At 26.8% G+C, this 17,105-nt stretch overlaps 1 protein-coding gene across 2 annotated transcripts in view; it reads right to left on the bottom strand.

Annotated features, from left to right (window-relative positions):
- LOC117178285 (ATP-binding cassette sub-family G member 4-like) overlaps window positions 1–17,105 on the bottom strand; it is a 134,494-nt gene that overhangs the window by 88,152 nt on the left and 29,237 nt on the right. The window contains exons 1-2 of one of the 2 annotated variants that reach the window (XM_033369645.1): window positions 4,032–4,304; window positions 472–827 (exon numbers count right to left, since the gene is read on the bottom strand). In XM_033369645.1, coding sequence (XP_033225536.1) covers window positions 472–664 — 193 coding nt within the window. In that variant the 5' untranslated portion in view covers window positions 665–827; window positions 4,032–4,304. Of the gene's footprint in view, window positions 1–471; window positions 828–4,031; window positions 4,305–17,105 lie in introns of those variants that run through there. The other variant, XM_033369646.1, reaches the window with a different exon arrangement.

Here is a 17,105-nt window from a genome sequence, read left to right on the forward strand (position 1 = left end):
GAAAATTTAAACAAATTTTCTATAAATATTTTAAATTATTGTTTAGGAATTGTAATTCTAAATTAAAACCCAAGTAAAAAAATATTATAAAAGAATAAGAAAAATTAAAAACTGTGAGATTTATGGCAGTTTTTGTATAGATTTTGAAAAAAGAAGCTTTTGAGGAATGTTAAAAGGTTACAAGAGAATAACAAATGTTCTTAAGATTCCTTAGAAAATTTGAAATGATTTTTTATTTTGAGAAATGGAATTTGAAATGATTTCTAAAAATTTCAGAAAAAAATTTTGAAAGATTTTAAGGCAGTTTGTTTAATTATAAAGATTTCAAAAAATGTTTAGGGAATATTATCGAGTAATTGTAAAAAATATTTAGAAGCTTCACAAAAATTCCATTAAAAATTTTCTTCGGAATCCAGGGAAAATTACAAATGATTTTTTTATTTTAAAATTGATAAAAAATGGATTACTTACTGTTTTTTCTGCCTTCTCGTACTTTGTAGGTCAAGTCGGTGAACGCCAGGTCAACCGGTGGTCTTTTGGGCAAATGGGTGATGGTTTTTGGCTGAGACGGTACAATTTGTAGCCGGACAGCAGAATTTTTCCTAGATTGTAATAAAATTCCATTGGAATCGTCATCCCGCGAACTATGGCCCTCGAGCTTCATCTTGTATTCTGATTTATTTTGTCGTGTGATTTTTAGATTAATTTTAAAAACGTGACAAACGCGGACGCAAAAAGACGGTTTCTTCTTATCCTTAATTTATGGCACTTTTTTACTAACGCTTTAATCAACCCCACGTCTCATACTGCTTTTGCAAGTTGTTCGCCTGCAAATTAAAAGTTCTTAACTCCAAGAATATAATCACCTTCTGAACTCCAAGAAAACATGTTCTATAATCTATTGGATAAATGTTTTTTTTTTTTAACAATATTTTTATTATTTCATGGAAATTTAGCACGGAAAATGATTGCAGAAGGATGTAGTTGAGACGCTTTAGGGGCTTTAAGTTCTCACTAAAATATTTAGAACAATGTCGCGTTTTAGTCACCAACAAATTTGGCAAAAAATTTTACTGATTTCCAGGCCTTGGGCGTATTTCAGAAATAAAAAATAATGTAAATAGTAAAAGCAATTTAGCCTAGAAATTATTCAAATTCCTATTTATATTGCAAGATCATTATTTTCCGATAAAAAGTGCACTATTACATTTTTGGTTAAGAATTCAACTTTTTCATTCAAAAATTTACTGTTAGTTCAAAATTGAATTATTTTGTTAAAAATTAAACCATTTTTTGGCTTCAAAATTGAATAATTTTATTAGATTTTCTTTCCGCACTAACCAATTTTGTTTTGTTATTAAAAATTCAACTAAGTTTTTGAACATTCATCTCTATGATTTGAACATTCTCAACTGCCTGAAGAAATTTCCTCTTTCTTGGTTAAAAATACAACTGTCTGATTAAAAATTCATCTTTTTTAGTTAAAAATGCAACTGGTTGGTTGTAAATTTTTCTATTTTAGTTGGAGACTCAAATATTTTGTTTAAAATTCATCTTCGTGCGTTAAATCTAACTGTTTTTCACTTTAAGATAAAATCTTTTTTGTTTTGTTAAAATATCAACTATTACATTCTTCTTTGAAAGTTAATATTTTTTACTTGAAAGTTAACTACCTCTTTAAAAATTCACTTTTTTGGTTAAAGATTCATAAATTTAATAGAAAATTCTATTTAAACAAAAATTGAAAATACATTTTTTTAACTGAAAATGTAACTATTTTGTTAAAAATTCCACTGATTGATTTATACATCTGGTACATCTGGTATAAAATTCAACTGCTTTGTAGAAAATTCGTTCATTTTTGGTTAAAAATTGATTTTTTTAGTTTATAGAAATTCAACTATTTAGTTAAAAAATTATTAGGAAAGAAAAAATATTAACAAAAAATTATTTTTTTTAATTTTGGACAAACATCATCTGCATTGTTCAGACCATTTAGTTGATAATGTAGGTTATTTATTGAAAATTCGTCTTTTTTGGTAGAAAATTTATCTTGCTTGTTAAAAAATAATGTTCTTAATTGAACATTCATATTCTTGGTGAAAATTGAAATAATTGGTTGAAACCCAACTGTTTTGTTGAAAGCTAATCTTTTTAGATTAAAATTTCAATATTATGGATGAAATTTTATGTTTATTAACTGAAAAATCTTTCTTCACTTAAAATTTGTATTTTTCGTTAGATTAGTCTATAACGCAACTGTTTCGTTGAAAGTAACTTTTGTGGTTGAAGATTCAACTATTGTTTGGGAAATTGGCCCTTTTTGGTTTAATTAAACTGTGTTTGATTTAGCAAGATAGTCTTTTCTTTGTTAAAGTATCTCGAAATAGTAGGAAAATAGTTTCATCGCTCTTTAAAATGTCCAATAGTGTCAACAGTGTAGTGATTCCGAGGCCTGGAATTCTAAGTATGATTACAGAGGTAAATCGTGATGTGACAATATTAAAAAAGCTAATTTATTCAGACTAAAAAAAGAAAAGAAAAAGTCAGAACGACAAGACTATTACGCAAGAATTAATTTTCAGGTGGTAAAACATTGTTTATACAATCCTAAATGTAGGGAATCCTCTTATTTGATTAAAAGACGTGTAATTAGACCATTTATAACAAAAATTATACAACATTTTAATATAGATAAATAAATTAACATAACAAATGTAATGAATTAGAGAACACTTTTAGTAACATCTACAAAGTACAGATACCGATTTTTTACTTGAAGTTAAATGAAAAAAATACATTATCATTCCTCATTAAGACTTTGAATGGTTTTCAATTTTTTAAATAAAAAAAACTGTCATGTAACTTCTCCTGTTTGCTTTAATTGATTAATTTGTTAAACTTGACAAGACAAATATCCATCGGTACACTAGCAAAAAATTACAATTATAATGCAGTTCTTGTTGCACTTTGTCCTTTTTCCACTTTTGTTTGAAAAAACAATTAACAATAACTTGGGGTGTCGATGCAGAGGTGTTTAGTATTGATAATAAATCATTCAAGAGAACATGATGATTTACATACTCCGTTACAGATACGATTGAGGATAAAAAATTATTTCTTTCTTGTTGACAGTTCTCGGGAATTAGTACAAATCACATTCTGTCGCAAAATGTAATAAGGGAAAAAATCCAATTCTCGCGCCGAAAAAAAATTAACTGTCTCACAGAATTTTCTGTTTAAATTATGAAAACTGATTTGATGTAAAGTCATAATGGAACAAAAAACACTAATTGATTGCTGTACTACGAAGTAGCTTTGAAAATGTATTTGTCACGATTGTCTGATGTTTGACACAAATGGTTTCTTAATTTGTAGAAACAGAATTTTCAAAAAATTAAGAAAAATGAATATTCATGTGATAAGGTGCGAAGCTGTCTAAAAAAAAAATACAATTCTTTATTTTAGTTATATTTTGTCAATGATAGAAGTAACCTGCGTTCACTCAGAGAAACGTCATATTGTGACAAAAGGATGTTCCTCGATGCGGATGGAATTTCCTCAAAGAGAATCTTTTTGCAGTAAACATTATCTTTTTCCGAAAAACTCAACCAAATCTCGCAGCCAAATAATTCTGCGTGTGTAAAAAATATTTTCAAATGTTTCAAAACAGACACGAGGAAGATGCTTTTGCTTCAAGACAACTTTGTCTCTGAGTGGCTGGTATTGATACATAGCTTATATTTTTCCCGTGTGTTTGCTCTCAACAACTTTTTTTTAAACGTAAAGAATTGCCTAAAAGCCCATTAAATTTTCATCGCTGACGATAAAACTTGGTTTCGAGCATCATGATGAAATGCCTCTCGCGAAAGTTGTGAGCAATGTATGACATGCACCACAAGTAACAACAATATCACCTACATCCTTCTTAAGTTCATTTCTAAAACTGCCTTCAAACTTTACAACCGCAAAATTTCACTACTTCAAAAAAACTTTCAATTACTTCAAAATGTAATTTAGAAGATCCTTACATTTTTGTCGTCTTCGATGTCACTTGTCCAACTTTTTAAACTAGACTATTGTCAACAAAAACAATGTTGGAAACGAATCGATAAGAAATTAGGATAAATTTAAATCGATTTTCGAAGATTCATCACAGCGCGCTAGATTTCACGAGTGTGGATTTTTTTGTTGTTGAAATTTTGTAATTTTGGATTTCTTTGTTCGAAATGCAGGGCGAGCGCACGGAGCGTTCCCAACCTGCAATACGCGCACGGTCACGACTTGAGTAGAACTGAAGAGTTAACTGATCAACAACGGTGAGTCTCGACCATCACCATTGACCGTCGATGTTCTCCGGTACCGGTCACGGCATGAAGATTGAAAAGTCAGACCTATGCAGATGCAGCACAGGAGCAAAGTCGAAGGCTACTATGGTCGTGGTGATTCCAAGCATTTCAAGTTTCGAATTCAAACCTGGATTGATTTCCTAGGTCTTGAGGTCAGAGCTTTCATGAATAGCCAAAAAACGGAAGCTTCCTTGTTCATCTTATCAGGGAACACCCACATGCCCGGATAATATAAGATAACCACGAATTCACAACACAAAATGCTCTCAAAACCGTTATAGGTCCTGTCGATTTCGGTGTTGCATCTTATGTAGAATTTTTCGCTGATTTCGAAAATCGAGGGTGTTTCTTCGAAAAATGGGTCAGTTTTGAGATAATCGCATTAATTTTTTTTTAATTAATCAAGTAGCCCGTTTAAAATTTTATGATTTTTACCATTTTTCTTTCGCGATCGTCTGGTGTATATGTTTACGAACAAAAAGTTCCTCAGCCAGATTGCGATTGCTTTAATTGTTAATGCAGAAGATGAACAATCAAAGAGAAAATTTCAGAGGAATTGAAATGCATCAATTCCTTCGTAAATATTAATCCGACGACAAGAAGTTTGAAACCAGACGGAATATTTTCTCGGAACCAGACGGAACTATTTTTAATATGTAAGTTTTCAATAAAAGTGAAAGATTTCAAAAATTCGACGATAATATAGATGAAAAAAATCTATACAAGATATAAAGTGTCGTTTTTCTCGAAAAGAGTTGATTTTATTGAAAAATATCAAGGTACAAAACTTACTATTTTGACTGAGCACTATAAATTTATCTGAAGCTCTTCATTCAAATTTATTTATTTACCAAGTTAGTTTAAATACTTAAATACATGAAATTTATTCCATGATATCATTGGTAATTATAAGTGAAATCTTGCAACAAAAATTAGGTTAATAGTATGAAAAGGCACCAAAATATTTGTTTTCTAAAATTACGGAAAAAACAATTATTGTATAAACTAGGGGCAACTATAAATTGAGTCTCGATCTCGGCTTCTAACTGAGGTACAAAGTTGTAATTAAATAATAATTAATAATAATGTTATGTGCTCAATAATTTCCATACATTTTTATTAATTAAATGGCTGTATTAACAACTTTGTAACATCTATACTTTATTTGTTACACCGCTTTCTTTTTTTAAGTAAAAAGTAGTTCGAATTTATTACAGTATTTCAGTACCCCTTTTGAAAGTATATGATACGAAAATAAACGGCCCAAAAGTTTTTCCATGTTACAAAGTTGTTAATATAGCCATTTAATTAATAAAAGTCTATGGAAACGATTGAGCTTCATTACAACTTTCTACCTCAGATAGAAGCTGAGATCGAGACTTAATTTATAATTGCCTCTAGTTTATACATTGTTTTTTTTCCCGTAATTTTAGAAAACAAATATCTTAGTACCTTTTCATACTATTAACTTGATTTTTGTTGCAAATTGGTAAATAAATAATTCTGAATGAAGACTTTCAGATAAATTTATAGTGCTCAGTCAAAATAATAAGTTTTGTACCTTGATATTTTTCAATAAAATCAACTCTTTTCGAGAAAAACGACACTTTATACCTTGTATAGATTTTTTTCATCTATAATCATCGTCAAATTTTCGAAATCTTTCACTTTTATTGAAAACTTACATATTAAAAAAAGTTCCGCCGGGCCAAGCAGTAACACTTGTTTCAAACTTTTTGTCGTCGGATTAATATTTACGTAGAAATTGGTGCATTCCAATTCCTCTAACATTTTCTCTTTGATTTTTTATCTTCTGCATTAATAATTAAAGTAATAGAAATCTAGCTGAGAAACTTTTTGTTCGTAAACATACACACCAGACGACCGCGAAAGAAAAACAGTAAAAATCATAAAATTGTAAGCGGTCTACTTGATTAATTAAAAAAAAAATTCAAATGCGATTATCTCAAAATTGACCCATTTCTCGAAGTAACACCCTCGATTTTCGGAATCAGCGAAAAATTCTACATAAGATGCAACATCGAAATCGACAGGACCTATGACGGCATACAGGTCGTCAAAAAATTGATTTTTAGGTAATGGCAATTCCAAAATAAGTTAATCCAAACTTTTCAAATAAAATTGTTTTAAATGAAAATATTTAACAATTCAGATATTTAATATATTTTCCATTACTTGTGGAACAGAACAAATGTTGTCAAAATATTTATTTTTAGGTATTTTCCAGCAATGTTTGTTAGGGGCAAATGTGACCCAAAGCACCTATGATTTTTATGGTATTTTTGTGGGCTTCTTATTAACTAGTAAAAGTACTGAATTATTAATGAAAAATATTCAATGAAATCTACAATTATTTGCCAACTTATTCATCTAGAATACAGAAAAATTGCTTGGTTTGCAATTCCTTTTTTATGAACTTCTAAGATTCGGTATGAATGGTCCCATCCGTTACCAAAATTAGAGAAAAGTTTATCTTATTTTCTTCAATATCCAATAAAAGATTAAAAATTTCAGATCTAAAGTTAGTTTAAGGTAATACACTCAATGGATAATTTTGAAAAAATTTATAATACTTTAGAGAATAAGAAAAAAGTGGTAACGGATGGGACATCTGGTATTTCAAAGCCTAATCACTTGACCCTTACCCTCATGAGGGTCAAATTACTTCAAATCTTTTGTAGCTAAAGTGATTTATAAATGTTTAAGAACTTCAATGACAAGGATATTCTTAACTATTATAATTCTGTCAGATTTTACTTACAGGATTCCAGGAACATAACACAATTGTTCGATTTTAAACCAAATTTATACCAAAAAAAGACAAATTTTCAACTAAACAAGATAAAGATACAACCTAAAATTAAAAAAAAAAAAAAAACAATTCTCGACAAAATAGTTACATTTTTGGTCAATGAAATGAATTTTCATAAAAAAGATAAATTTTCAACCAAACATATTTATTTTCTTCCAAGCCATAAATATTCAATCCAAAAGGATAAATTTTCTATGCAGAAAAACGCATGTTCAACAAAACAGTTGCATTTAAAAAAAAATGATTTTTGAAGAAAATAGTTGAATTTTCAATCAAATCATTTTTCAAATTAAATAGTTAAATTTTTAATAAAAAGAGATGAATTTTGTATAATAAACTTTTAATTAAAAATAATTATGTTTCAAACATAAGATATGAACTTTCAAACAGAAAAGACGATTTTTCGAACAAAAGATGAATTTTTAATCTGAAAAAGACCATTTTTCTATTCAAAAAGATGAATGTTGACTTTTCAAGTAAAAAAAATTCGAAATACAGTTCGAATTGAAAAGTAATGAATCAATTAATATTTAAATTTGATCCATTTCAAACGTTTTTTATCAAAAATTTTCAAATTTAAACAGCTTTAATTTGGTAAATTATTTAATAATTAAAAAAGCTAACAATTGAACTCAAAATTGAAAAAAAAGTTGAAATCAAACTTATTTTGAATTACATTAAATCGTCTGATATGAAATTTGTGATATTTAGAGTGACACAGAAACTTTTTTCTTCTAAAAATGTGTATATTTCACACTCAAAAAATTAATTTACTTTCATTCCCCGGCTTTTCACGGTCTTAAAAAATGTTTGGTCATTTCCGAGTTTTCCGGTCCAGTGTCCACCCTGATTATCTTAATCAAAACTTATTATGAAAAAAATCAGATTTTTTCTGTAAAATGATATAGAAAATATTGTACAAAAAAAGAAAAAATTCTTTCCTTTGTCTCATTGCAGGGTCTGCAGTCTCCACATTAAAAAATAGCTGTCACGAAAATCTTGAACGCATTTTTTTTCCTCGATTCACATATATAATTTAAGAATTGAGTTTCAATTCCAAGACAGTGACAAAGAATGTCACATTTGTGTTCATAATATAACTGACATAAATTAAAAATTTTTTGATGTAAAATTGTATTATTAAATTTGTTGTTAAAATAATTAATTTTAAATCAAGAGCAAGGGAATGTAAAATATAATTAAATTTTTAACGAAACTGATTAATCTTTGATAAAAAATTAAATTTCAACAAAGAGTGTGATAGTTGGTATTTCCACCAGAAAATATTTTAATTTTTAATAACAAACTTTAAAATTAAACCAAAACATACGAATTTATGACAAGAGAGTTGAATTTTTTAACAAAAAAGATGTTTCAATCAATAAAGAACAAAATCAAATCCAAATTGTTGAGTTTGCAAATCATAAAGACGAATTTTTGAAAAAAAAGTTGACTTCACTGCACAAAAATATGAATTTTCTATTAATGAGTCAAGAGAAATAATTTTCAACAAGAAAAAAAACAACGAATTTTCAACCAAATTTGTTAAATTGTTAACCACGGAAATGAACTTTTAACTAAACTGATGCATCTTCAATAAAGAAGTTCTTCAACCAATTATTTGAATTGGCATCCCAGAAGATGAATTGTCTAACAAAAAAATAAGTTTTCAGACAAAAAAAAAAGAATTTTTAACGAAATATTTCAGTTTTCAACCAAACAAATAAACTGTCTACCCCAAAGATTAAATGCCAATAAAAAGCAATTTAACGAAAAATGGAAGTTAAATTTTTCTTTGAAAAAAATACGCTTTAATAAACAAAAAAATAATGTTCAACTGAAGAAAAGAAACTTCAACCAAAAAGATCAATTTTCTACTAATACAGAATAATTTTTAACACAATACGTGAACCTTCAACCAAATATTTCACATAATATAGGATAGCCCGAGGACAAATAATAATGATAATAATCAGTTGGTTAGACACTCGGACTTCACCTCAGAGGTCCGGGGTTCGATCCCTGAGCCGGTACCTCTAGAAATTTTTCAATATACCTTTACCGAGGTTCTGGTGGTTCGGAACCCACCTTAAGCTGTAGGTCCCCCCATCGTGCACTTGACTGCAACCCAGTCCGTTAATGATGGGGTAAAAACCAGGCTTTGTCCAATATGTCTGGGCAGACTGCTCTCATCAGATCACTTGATTGCATTATAAAAATGCGTCCGTGACTGATGATATATACCGGGACAGTCCCGTGCAAATTGATCAAATAACCAAAAATGTAAATAACCCACCAAGAAGATTAATTTTCTACCAAAAAGAGAAAGTTTCAACAAAATACAGCAATTTTTAACCATATAGTTGTATTTTTATTAAACGAAATAGTTAAACTTTAAAAACCTCCTGATACCAAAGTCAAATTTACAGAATTATTTGAACAAGAACTGGATTAATATATAAAGAGAAGCTCGAATTTGTAATAGAACGAGACAAAAATATATTTTTTGTGCTAGATTTCATTATAAACGTCAAATTTGTTTACTCTTGAAATTTAAAAATAAAATTTTGGTATCAAAACAAAATAGTTTATTGTTGACATGTCAAATATTTCCAGAAAACGCGGTAAATGGAGACTTATAAAACATTCTAATCAAATTCAAATGATCAAATTTATATATAAGAATCTTAAACGTCGTCGAATTTAATTCTACCTTGAGGAATAGATAATCCGAAAATGAATTGAAAATCTATTTTATATGTTTTTAAACTTCAAAAAAATTAAAAGTACGGTGTTAGATTATTAGACAAACGGAGTCACATTTTTTCAATTAAAAAAATAGTCTGCCAATTTTAAATAATTGTAAGTGAGTGGAAGAAACTGTGTTATTTATATTGAATTTATTCTAATTTTTTCTCTATGCTAAGAAAACTTCTCTAAATTATATGGAACGTTCTCGAGTCATATAAGATTTACTATAAAATCCATTTAAAAAATGTTGGAAAAGAATACTAAACCGGAATTTCTCGACAGCAAAATTTTAGACAAAATAAATTCAAAATCTGTCCTATTAATCTAATTCCTTATATTACTTTTTAAATTAGAATGAAAACAGAGGTCAATTATGTTTCACGTGGTTACATGACAATTACTGCAAAAGATAAAAATTAAAAACCTCCAACACGTGCTTTTTCTCATCACTTCACAGAAAAAACAGAAGATAAACTTTACATCGATTTCCGACGAAAGATTCTCTGCAACAAAAATTAACTTCACAGAATAAACTTTACACAAATATCGGTTAAACTTTCTTTTGTTTTTTCATGACAAATACATTTTTTTTTTAAAACGCAAGTTGGCTAAACAAAACTTTATCGCCCTAAAAAATTTCCTGCAACAAATTTTATTCTTAGTTTTTTCTGTGTTTATTTAGTCTGACCAACTTGATTGTCCTAATATGATAATTTGACTTAATTGTATAGCCAAACGAACAACGTCTGTCTATCGAAGATTATTAATATGTACTTAATTGGTCTGCACTTGCGATATCAAACTGACCAAAAAAAAGTATTCCCCATTGTTTACTTTGCTCTCGATCATGGTGCAAATACTACAAAGTCAAATACTAACGTCTAAATTGATTAAAGTCATTAAGGTTATTTCTTTTTAATTAAAAAAAAAGCAAAAAAACGCGCCACCCGTGCTTATTAAACGTTTCTAATTTTGACTGCTTAATTATCAAATTAAAATATATGCTTTCATTTAAAGTACTATGAAATATAATTTATAATCATGAAATAAAATAAATATTAAAATATTCAGCTACGTCGGTTACAATTTTAATTTCAATTTTCGTCGGCTTTCCGTAATCTGTAAATTTTATTTAAATGTAGGATTTTATCCCAGCAGAAATTAAAAGTAAAGAAAAAAATTATTGTGTTATAATGTGGGATTTTATATTGTACTAAAATGTTGTTAAAAGACATTCTGGAATTCTGAGTTTTCACAGAAAAAACAGTATAAACTTTAAACAAATATCGGTTAAACTTTCTTTTGTTTTTCCATGACAACACATGTGTTTTGAAAACGCGAAGTTGTCTGAATAAAACTTTATCGCTCTAAAAAATATCCTGCAACAAATTTTATCATTACTTTATTCTGTGTTACTGACGTATTTCATATTCAATCAATTTTGAAGATTTTGATCAAGTTTTATAAAGATAACTGCGCGTTTTTCAAAACACATGGGCTGTCATGGAAAACAAAAGAAAGTTTAACCGATATTTGGTTAAAGTTTATCCTGTAAAGCTAATTTTTGTTGCAGAGAATCTTTCATCGGGAATCGATGTAAAGTTTATCTTCTGTTTTTTCTGTGATATAATATTACAATTCATTCCATTTTCAAGATTTATATTTCGAAATTATATGATTTCTAACGTTTTGTTTTAAAAATGTTCAAATCGATAATATTTCAATTTAAAAAATGTCCATGTAAATAAAAATTCTTCAATTTTGATTATTTTGAAAATTAAAAGACAAGTTTTCAATTCTAAATCTTCCAACTTAAAAAAAATTTCGAATGTAAAGCATCAACATTACACAATTTTTAATATTAAAGCTTAGAAAATTGCAAATTTTCCATTCAGTTTTTTTTACAGTTTAAAGTTCTGCAATTTTGAAGATTTACAATTGAAAATTCCGCAATTTTAACGATTTGCAGTTTAAAATTCTTCCTTTTTAAAGACGTATGAATAAAAAAGCTTCAATCATTTTGATTTTGAAGGTAAAACGTCCAGAGTTTTCAATTTTAAATCTTCCAAATTGATAAAATTTAAATGTAAATCATAAAAATTACATCATTTTTTATTGCAGATTTCCAAAATTAAAAACTCTTTAATTCTAAAGAGAATTGTTCAATTTTGAAGATGTTTATTTAATTTCTTTTCAGTTTTAAAAATTAGCAACTTAAAATTATTCAGATTATAGATTACAGATTTGCAATTTAAAATCCTTTAATTGCCAACAGTAAAAATAAAAGCGCTGATCAATGTGGACTACGTGAACGAATGAATTTGAAGATTATTATTATTAATTAAATAATTAAATGAATACATATTTTCAATTCTTTTTTCCAATAATTACTTGTTTATACTTGATTTATATATGCAGAATTGTCATGACGTTGAAGAGGAATAATTTTATTCTGCCTTTAGTTATTCAACCACGCCCTTTGATCTTTGTTTATCAAATGATCATGTCATACTTATCAATTGACGACTTCCACGAGAATTACTTACAAATACATTCCACCCTTAGAACAAGGAAAGACTTAGAAATCCTGAAAAATTAAATTCCCGAATTGAATCATTTTCTAATAATAAAATTCCCGAATAATAAAATTTACGAATTATAAAATTCGCGATACATAACATTCCCGAATTGGAAAATTCTCTAATAATAAAATTCCCGAATTATAACATTTCGAAAAAATAAAATTTCCTAATTGGAAAATTTCCGTATAATAAAGTTCCCGAAAGTTTATAATACGCTGAATTTAAAAATTCCAGATAATAAAATTCCCTGCAGAAAATATCCGAACTAGAAAATCCCCGAATTTAAACCATTACATTTTTTATCAGTATTATTCATTTATTTTAAAATATCAAATGTTTTAATAAAAAAATTATTTGTAACGTTTAAAGTTTCTAAAATTATTGTTTGAATTAAAAATAACAATAATTGAAAAAATGTTCTTCCGGAAAGGTTTTTTTCCGTTATTGTTATTTTAAATTCAAACAATAATTATAGAAACTTTAAAAACTAACAATAATTTTTTTATTGAAATATTTGATTATTGCATTTTTAATGAATAAATAATATTTATAAACAAAGTAATTGTTTAAAATCGAGAATATACTACTTCGGATATTTGCTGTAGGGAATTTTATTATCCGGGAATTTTAAAAATCAGGAATATTATTATTAGGGAATTTTCCAATTCGCGATTTTTATATTTTAGCATCTTTATAAATTCAGAAATTTTAAAGTGTCGGGAATTTAATTTTCCGGGATTTTTCGCTCGTTCAATTTTTTTAAAATTTTAATTTATATAATTGTCAGTTTTTATAATAACCAATGTATCCTCATCATCATTGACGTCAGTTGTGAACGAGTTTGATTATAGCAAGGTAATCTCTAGTAGATTATTTCGAAAAAGAATTCCTCTCTTTGCAAATAAAACTTCTTGTAATCAATTTTTATATAATTATTAATACATAAATAATAACTAGCCATTTGATTCAGATATCATAGACCAGCTATGTTAAAATTTTATTATTTTTACAAGTCTCAGTACCAGTAAATCAGACCAGCGTTAAGAAATGTATACAATTCCATACATTATTCATTAGTTTAATTTATATTTAAATGCTGTGATTGTAAGGTCATGCACTCTAGTGTAATTGTACATGAAAAGGAAAATGTGACTTATTTTTTAAATTAATTTGTTTAAAATTTTTCTTTGATATTAACTCTAAATATTATTAAACAGGGGATACAGACATTTTTTTAAAGGGTGAAATGTACTTTCAAGGTAATTCTCGTGGAATTCGTGAGTTGAAAGTTCACGAATTGGAAAAATCTCGAATAATAAAATTGCCAAAATTACCAAATTTGAAAATTCCCGATAGAAAATTGTCGAATTATAAAATATCCAAACTAGAAAATTTCCGATACATAAATAATTATAAAATTTTTTTTAATAAATATTATTTACTTAATAAAAATATAATAATAAAATATGTGTATCAAAATTAAAAAAAAATTATAGTTCTTTAGAATTATTGTTTGAATTTAAAATAACAATAATTGCGAAAAAAACATATTTCGATTGAAAGTGAGTTTTGTATTTTTTTTTATTTACATAAAACGTTCTCAAAAGTCGAATTTCGTAATAACAAACTAAATAAAAAGGGAAATATAAAAACACTTCGAGATAAACGTGTTCTGAATTGAATCCTTCAATTTTTCTCAATTCTTCTTATTTTAAATTCAATAAATAATATTCAAAAACCTTTGAACAATAACAAAATTATGAAAAGTTAAAAAATTTGTTTTGTAATAAGTAAATAATATTTTTAAACAATTTTGTTAATTTATAAATTCGGGAAGTTTCTATCTTGAATTTTATTATTCGGGAATTTTCAAACTCGCTAATATTAAAAATTGACGGGAATTTTTATATTTAGAACTTTTCAATTCGGTTATATTTTAAACTGTCGGGAATTTTATCATACAAATATTTTGTAGTTCGTAAATTTTCTAATTCGGTAATTTTACAGAGTCGGGAATTTTATTTTCCGGGATTTCTCAGTCGCCCCAAAATAATTATATAAAAAAAAGGATTATAGAAAATTTTCCTAAACTTGACTTTGTTTGCAGTTTCGTTATATCAATTAAAGACGACTAGTATGATGATCGCGTTTTACAAAAACAATGGGCCGTTACTCAAAAGTGGACGTGCTCCCATTTATTGCCTGATGACGTACAAAATGATACCTTCATTTCAAACGTGTAATTTGAAAAATATGCGGATGATATTCTTCTTTTATTAAAAAAATAATTATGCTGTTAAATTAAAAATTACATAAAGAAACTGGTTACATCAAATGAAAACAGTTAATTACAGGCAAATGTTTTTTAAAGGGAAAAAACTATGTGTTAAAGATGTCAGATTAGACGTTAATGAAGTCTCTTTGTTTACTAAAAATTTCTTTACAGTAATTTGATATCAAAATGGTTTTTTAAATGAATTCAATTTTCATTATAGAATTCCAAATACTGTTTAAACTTTAAATTCGTATGGATTATAATTCGCAAAATTTAAAATCCTGACATTTGTTACTCCTTTGATTTTTATATATTTTCAAAATGTTGTTAAATAGTTTAATTACAGATATTTATCTTTGACCTGGGCACAAACATCGTTGAAAACGAACAAACGATATTTGCAAAATAAGTAAAAAATCCAAGACCAAAAATCGAGTCTCTGGAAAGATAAGCTTTGTATGATTTTATAATTATGAAATAAGTATAAATCTATGAAAAATAATGTTTTAAAACAAATTGGTTGAATATGGATAAATCTTGGCATATTTTTTTTAGGAAAAACGTTCGCTACAATTCTACTGTTACCAATTTTTAAAATAAGTAAATAATTTTCTAATATAGTTATTCGTTTAAAAAAAAATTTGCTTAAAAAAAAAAGAATTGTTAATGTGAAGAATTCCTAAAAATAAAACCAAGAATCTAACAATTTTTCAAACATTTTTAAGACACGATAGTGGAAAAAATTCAATTGCAACTATTTTTTTAAATTTAAAATCACATGATCAATAATATTATTTTGATTCTTAAATCATAGAAAAACCATTTTTTCATAAATATTATTTTTGGCACGACCACTACATTAAAACAAGGATTTGCACTAGAATTTCTTTCGAGAAATATTAATAATGAATCACATTTATAAATCGTAAAAAAAATATATGAATTAAAATGTTAAAAATGCTGATTCAAAAATTTTGTAAATTTGGATATGGTACGTTATAATTTTTAAGAATAGATATAAAAATAAGTGAAATATTCGAACCCATTTTTGAATTTTTTCCACGTCGGTTTAAGGTTTTAACTTAAATAATGTAAATTATTCAAACTTAGTTCATAAAACTTTAAAAATTCCTTTTTAAACATTTTCGAAAAATTTTAAATTAAAAAAATTTGCTAAATATTTATAAATTATTAAAAGGACTGTTAAAAATTACGATTCTTACATTTTTTCCAAATCTAATAATTGGATTCTTGTGTTTTTTTTTTAAATTTCTAAGAATTTCGTAGTAGAATTTGAATTTTGTACGTTAACAAGGTATCCAAATTTGATTTATTCTCCATTTCATTTCTTAAATGTTAAACTCTGATCATTTAAATTTCAAGAACATCTTACTCTTTTTCTGAACATTAATAGTTTTTTCTCTTAAGTAATTTACACTTGTATATTAGCAATTTCTGACTCTATTTTACGGAATTCTTTAAGAAATTTTATACTGCTACATGTTTCGTAAAATAAAGGATGACGAAATTTTGCAGAAAAATAAAAATGCCGAATTTTGAAAAGTACCGAAAAATATAAAATTATTGAAAATATTTAGTAACGAAATTGAAATAGTTTAAAAATAAAGTTTAAAGAAAAAAGAGAAATTTTAAAACCACAATTTCAACCGCCCTCCCCCAAATGTATTTAACGCTTTTTATCTGTTAGAATAATATTTTGTTTTATATCGCGCATTATTCATAGATTTTAATTTAAAAGGGCCCATACAAATATTAAATATAAATTTTTATGTACTTGAAGTTACGAACGTTCATTTGAACGAAATTTAAAAAAATTATTTTTCAATTTTTTTTGCCTAAATCAATTAGAACGGCAAAAAAAATATTCTGTCGGAAAGAATTCTCGAATAAAAATTTTTTTAAGGGGTTACCTACCCTTACACATCACCCATTATTTAGACCTGCCTAATGCAAGTTTGATTGTCGATATTTGAAAATATAAAGACGTCCAAAATTCTCTTTTTTTAATTCAATAATTATAGAGTAGTTAAGAAAGTTCGGCAAGACCTCTAAAAACCACCCTTAATATAAATACAGCTAAAATGTTAAAAATGACCATTTTGATTGTCGATATTTGAAAATATAAAAACGTCAAAAATTTTCTTTTTTTATCTCACTAATTATAGAGGGAGTGAGAACGTTCGGCAACACCTCTAAAAACCACCCTTAATATAACCACACCTAAAATGTTAAAAATGACCATTTTGATTGTCGATATTTGAAAATATAAGGTAAAAAAAGATAATTTTTCACGT

The sequence above is a fragment of the Belonocnema kinseyi genome, chromosome 8 (genome assembly GCF_010883055.1).
Source record: "Belonocnema kinseyi isolate 2016_QV_RU_SX_M_011 chromosome 8, B_treatae_v1, whole genome shotgun sequence".
Classification (NCBI taxonomy): domain Eukaryota; kingdom Metazoa; phylum Arthropoda; class Insecta; order Hymenoptera; family Cynipidae; genus Belonocnema; species Belonocnema kinseyi.